Source organism: Erithacus rubecula (genome assembly GCF_903797595.1).
Source record: "Erithacus rubecula genome assembly, chromosome: 29".
In the NCBI taxonomy this organism is placed as follows: domain Eukaryota; kingdom Metazoa; phylum Chordata; class Aves; order Passeriformes; family Muscicapidae; genus Erithacus; species Erithacus rubecula.
This window is the reverse complement of record NC_136681.1, coordinates 4,439,071-4,444,947: the sequence shown is the minus strand read 5'-3', so window position 1 is coordinate 4,444,947 and position 5,877 is coordinate 4,439,071. Positions and strand designations below refer to the sequence as shown.

The 5,877-nt window shown below is 54.6% G+C and overlaps 1 protein-coding gene across 1 annotated transcript; it reads right to left on the bottom strand.

Moving 5' to 3' along the window:
• Nucleotides 1-980: 980 nt before the first annotated feature.
• On the bottom strand, nucleotides 981-1,392 carry TCIM (transcriptional and immune response regulator). Its single transcript, XM_079328850.1, has one exon. The coding sequence runs from the start codon at nucleotides 1,385-1,387 to the stop codon at nucleotides 1,100-1,102; it is 288 nt and encodes a 95-aa protein (XP_079184976.1). The 5' UTR covers nucleotides 1,388-1,392; the 3' UTR covers nucleotides 981-1,099.
• Between the last annotated feature and the right edge of the window lie 4,485 nt (nucleotides 1,393-5,877).

The window sequence follows — 5,877 nt, the reverse complement described above, 5'->3', positions numbered from 1 at the left end:
GGACAGTGGGGCTGTCCTGAGAATGGGCTGTAAGTCACACCTGGGGCCTGAAGGAGAGGTGCAGGCAGTCTGCTCCTTGTCTCTATGAAATGACAAAAAAGTCTAACCCCACCACTCCAGGAGAACTGAGCATTTCAGACACGATAATTTATATTTACTTCATAATTTATTCATTTTCACATCACTGTATGCAATAAATTACTGTCGACATAATAATAACATTGTCACAAAATATTGCCATGAAGTAAGTACTCATCTAATAGTGATTGTAACCTACACAGAGAAGAACTGTAGTTGTTATATTTAGATTATTAGTGTTAGTGGTAAGTGAACACAATATTAGGAACTTCACAGTAAATTCAAGGAAATCTCTCATTATTATTGCTTCTGTGCAAATGACTTTCACTGCACACATACAGCTTGGGAAGGAAAGGCACAGTTGTGCAGAGTGTCTCTGGAGCAAATGCTGAACGTCCTGCACCCCACGGAGTGTTTGGGTGCCTTTGATGAATGCAGAGTGACCCTGACCAGCAGCTGGGGGGTCTCCAGAGCCCCCAGCCACAGCACCAGGCCCAGTTTAGGGAAACCAGGCTGAGGAGGCAAAGCCCCCGAGGGGTCAGGTCCGTGAGCACCAAGTCCAGAGCAGGGTCCCAAGAGACACCCGGGCGTGTGGGACCCCAGCTGGGCCCCACGGGGGGGCTCTGCCCTGCTGGGAGCTGCTCTCTGCCTGCCAGCCTTGGCCACCGGGCTGCTGGACTGCTGGACTGCTGGACTGCTGGCCACCGTGTGCCAGGGGCACGATCCTGGTGTCATCCCCGTGCCAGGGGCACCATCCTGGTGTCACCTGTGTGCCAGGGGCAGGATCCTGGTGTCACCCGGTGCCGTGGGCACCATCCTGGTGCCACCCCGTGCCGTGGTGCTGCTGCCGTGGCGCCGGTGCCGCCGTGGGCTGGCGGTCGCGGTGGGGCTGTGCCCTGTGCCCTGTGCCACGGGCACTGTCACCTCCCCAGGCCCACGGGGCAGCAGAGCATGCTGAGTGTGGGAGGAGGCCACAAAGTCCCGTCACAGAATGTTCTCCATTTCTGCTGCCTCCGCCAGCTCAGTGCACTTTGATGGAGTATTTCCGAAACGTCAGGAACTGGAGCAGCTTGTCTTTTCTCCTCTGCTTTAGCGCCATCAGCGCTCTCGTTTTCTCCTCCATGTCCCGGTCGGTGGCCAGGATGATCTTGGCTCTCTCCTCCGCCTTCTTGTCGCCGGAGTTTCTGAAGAGTTTCTGCAGAGCCGCCTCGCTGACGCTGTCGAAGATGTTGGGGGCGGCTTTCTTGCGCAGCGCGGTGTGGAAGCGGCAGCCGTGCCCCGAGGGGCTCACCCGCAGCGGCGCGGCCATGCCCGGGCTCCCGCTCGGTTCGGCTCCGCGCCGGGGCTGCTATTTAAAGGCAGGCGGCAGGAGCGGCCGGCCTGCTCCGGTTACACTGCTGAGATCACCGTGATGTCAACACACAGCGCTCGCAACAACTTTAACATTTAAGTTGCCAACTTTCCTGTCGTGCGGACGAGATGAAAAATTCTCTCTGCCTCTGCAACGGAAATGGCTTTTTTTTTATTATTTTTTTTTTTTTTGACCCACGACAGAACAGGCTCCAAGCTCCGCGGTGGGACGGGGCCAGCACAGCCCCAGCTCCGTTCCTGTGTGTGTACCACGTCACAAACAGGTACACTCCAGGTGAGAACTGTGCACTGCAGCCTGTGCAAACAGCCAAGGCCTTGCCTCTGTCAGCACTGCAGAGCTGCCCCTGCCAGGCCACGGGCCCCTTGCTGCTGCTTCCCAGCAGAAGCTGCTCATCTTCAGTGCACAAGGAGCTGCAGGTTCTGACAAGTGCTGTCCCGAAGGCAGGGGCTCCACCACATCCTCTGAGGCGATTTCTCTGGGTGTTCCACCCTCAGCTGCCCAACGATCTCATGGGGAGCACAAAACTCAGTTTGCTGCCCTGCTCCTGCCTCCAGCGCCCTTCTGCTTACATTTCTCATTAGTGCTGAAAGGAAAACTCACCTCTGCTCCAAAACCTGTGCTCTCCACACCACCCTTGGCCAATGACAAGCCCTTGGGCTGGGAGGACTCTGTCTTAGTCATACGGGTTAGTTTTGGCTCCTGCAAGGAGCAGGAGCTGGATTTGGTGACCTTGTGGTCCCTTCTCACTCGAGGTACGCTGTGGAGAGGGCACAGCTGCCAGCAAGGGGCTCCTGCTGGGCTTAGACACCTGGAGCTACTGAGCACAATCAAACCTGGCCCAGAATAGCTGCGGTTCAAAAGTCACTTGAGGCCAGGAGCCAGAGATAAGTGTATTTTGGTGAATGTTTTAAAGCAGCCGGATGCTGCCGAGGCTCTGTTTGGAAAACAAGCTCCTGCTTGTTTACTGTTGTTGTGACCCTGTTACTCACCCTTGCTGAAAGATTCTAGGAACAGCCTCTGTTCCTACCCCATTTAGACCAGGGGTTTCCCTTATTTACCAGAGAGCTGTGGAAATTACCTCTGACCACACTGAAGAACACAGAACACAGACACAAAGAAACATCACCCAGATGCTTTTTATCCCACATTGCCTTTAAAACTTCCGTTTGTCTGGACGGAGGGAGGGGATATGTCTGACCTACACACCCCTCTGCAGGGGTCAGTGGGAGCCAGTGGAGAGGTGAACACACCTGGAGCCCGTGTGGAGCTGTTTGTGCTGGCTCAGAAGGGAGGAGGGGTTACCTGTGAGTTCACCAGGGGAAGGTGAGCGGGGCAGGGGGCTGCCTGGGGCCCCAAGGGGCAAGCCCAGCTCCCTCTGGGCTCAGATCAACTTCCATCTGGCCAGGACCTGCCAGGCTGCCCTCCTTAGGAGAGGGAGTGTCTCATTTCAGTGTCTGGCCACTTTCCTACCTGGAAAAGGTCGGGACTCACCCGTGGGTGCTGCTGAACCAGCCCTGAGCCCTGCAGGCACCATACCCTGCCAGGACCTGGGTTTCCCCACTGCTGCCAGGACTTTGCTCTGGCATGAGCTCTCTCTGCACGTGCCATTGCTTCCTGTGGTTCTGTCCCTGTGTGAGTTACTTTTTACAAGTTTTTCACAATTTCTTTTGTATGTGCTGGATGTTCCGTGCCTCAGTGTATAAATAACAGCTTTGCAAATCCTTGGGATTCTTTCTTCCCCCAGCCAGACATGCAGCCTCTCACCTTGCCATGGTCTTGCCAAATTGCCAGCTGCCTGTTCAACATTTGCAGGGCTGATGAATCCACCCTAGAAACAGGAGGGTTCTGGTGTGGCTGGATCTCTGCCTGGGAAAGATCTCATGGTTTATAGACTCTGCTAACATGAAATGTGATGGGGAGCAGAGTGAGGCAGAGCCATACGTGCAGCCCAACCCTTCCTGCTCAGAGCTGCCCCGAGCCCAAAACGTGTGTCTGGATGAAATGCTGGAAGTGATTTCCTTCACAGGACAGATAACACAGTGCCATGGGGCAAAATCCGGTGCCAGAAGATCAGCCAAGATCTTGTGGGTGAAGAAAACAACCCCTTTTATGTGCCCTGGTCAAAAACAAGAGCTGAGGCAGGTTCACGTGGGCTTTGTTTTCACCACATGGAATCACTGCAGGTATTTGCAGAGATGTGGCTGACAGCATAAATTAACAATATCTGTGGAAGATAGGAGCTCAGAAAAGTGTCTGCCATGGAAACTGAGACCAAAGCTGATGCTTCAGGAGTAAGACATCAGCGAGCTGCCAAGATCAAGCACGCGTTCCTTGTGAGCTCATCTCGCACAGAGCAGTAACAAATGTCTTTGCCCCTTCAAGCTTCTCTGCCCACTTTGTATAAATTTAGCTGTGCTTGGCTCTGACAGAGCGATGAGGCATGCCTCGTCTGTTTTTTTCCAGTAATTTTTGTTTATATGGGTCTTTTAATACTGCTTTCCCAGTAATGCCTAGGAGGAATTATTCATGTGTTGGATTGGAGAGCAACTTCAGAGAAGATGTGATTTCTATCATCGTCCTCCTGCTATTATTGTGTAATTGCTTTGTGAGACGCAAACGCTCCATTTCCCCCGTTAATGGGAGGATTAATTCCCATCCCCACCGCCTGCAGAGGCGCAGCCACATCCCTGACTGTGCTCTGCTTCTGCGGTGGGATGGGCTCGGGGCTCGGGGGGCGCGGGGGGTCCGGGGGATTCGGGAATTTGGGGGGCTCGGGGCTCGGGGGGTTCGGGGGATTCGGGGATTCAGGGGGCTCAGGGGGCTCGGGGGGTTCGGGGGGTCCGGGGGACTGGGGGGGTTCGGGGGGCTCAGGGGGCTCGGGGGGCTCGGGGGGTCCGGGGGATTCGGGGATTCGGGGGGTTCGGGGGGTTCTGCTGCCAGGAAAGCCCCGGGGAGGAGGGGAGAGAGGCAGGGGCTGCCCTGGGTGCGGGGGCACCACAAACTCTCCGAGAGCTGGCTTTGCCTTACTGTAACCCCAGAAGGGCTCCAAAGAAGGCGATCCAGGGCTGGCAGCGCCCGGGGCATGGTTTGCACATCTTCCCTCCCCTCCTGCTCCCAAAACCTGCCCGTCCGGAGCCCCCGTTTGGGACCGGGGGATGCAGCAGCCCCGCGGAGCATCGGGGCTGCCCGGACCTTCCCAGGCAGGGACACTGAGCAACTGAGACCCAGAATATCCTGTGATACCTGTGAGATGTGATAGATGGATAGATAGATAGATAGATAGATAGATAGATAGATAGATAGATAGATAGACAGACAGACAGTTGCTTTGTCTTCAGGTCGTTCAGTGAAAACCCAAGAATGGGAGATGTCCAGAAGCCTCCAGCCATCTCTGCTCTTCCCATCCTTGCCCTGGCTTTCATGGCCTGGAGCTCTGGCTCCTCACAGCCCTCACAGCTGGGAACATCCCCAGCCCTTCTCAGGAGCCAGAAATGCCACTGTCTGCTGGGAAAGGGCTCTGTGGGAGATGGAGTGCTCTGCAGAGGCAGCCGTGGCATGGTCTAAGGTCAAGGAGGAGCTGGTTCATTGTCCTGCTCTTGGAATCCGAATTCCTGGGAGGTTTCCAGACATCCAGGTCGTGCAAATGGCAGTGCCTGCCCCGGCTCCATCCTGCCTACAGCCTCTCTCCACTGGCACTCGTGTGCCTCTGGGGCTCCACCTGAGATTGCTGTTTGTTTGGCTGTTGCTTGGGTTTTTCTGTGGTTGTTGTTTCTTCAATAGAACATCTGGGAGCACTTGTCCAAATCTCACGGCAGGATGCTGTACCCTTTGCTCACAAAAACCCCAAGAGCTTAACTTGGCCATCTGTATTCCTGTGACTCCTGCTGTGGTCAGAGACACAGCACAGGACAGGTCCTTGTCCCCAGGTCAGAGCACAGGAAGGAGGGGGTTTTGTCCCCAGGTCAGATGTTCAGGATAAGGAAAGTATTTTAAGGGTATTTCTGTTGTAGTTCAGTTGCTGGGAAGCACAGATAATGTCTCAGACAATCCTCACACAGCTCTCTGGCTGAAAACAGGGAAAACGGACTGGTTTTCAGACAACAGAAGGCATGTTTGCACAATTAAGCCAGTTAAATTCCATCTGAAAGTATTTTAACAGGGGAAAAAATAAGGAGCTGGCTAAGTGAGGGGAATGCAGCCCCAGGAGTGTGCAGGGCAGCCCTGTCCTGCTGTGGCCCAGGGAATGGCTGGAGCTGGGTGAGCTCTGCCTGAGCCAAGCATTGCTCTGTGCACAGAGACCATATAAGAGTAAAGGCTGTGGTGTTACTGATAATGAATGTCTCCTCGTTTCTCATAAATTCTCCACTAAATGCACGATCACCAAGTTAATAATGCAGTGCAGGACATAACAGATAGCCAGTTACAGT

Bases quoted from the DNA above. Each gene is read 5' to 3' on its own strand.
- TCIM (XM_079328850.1), bottom strand. From the start codon at position 1,387: ATGGCCGCGCCGCTGCGGGTGAGCCCCTCGGGGCACGGCTGCCGCTTC.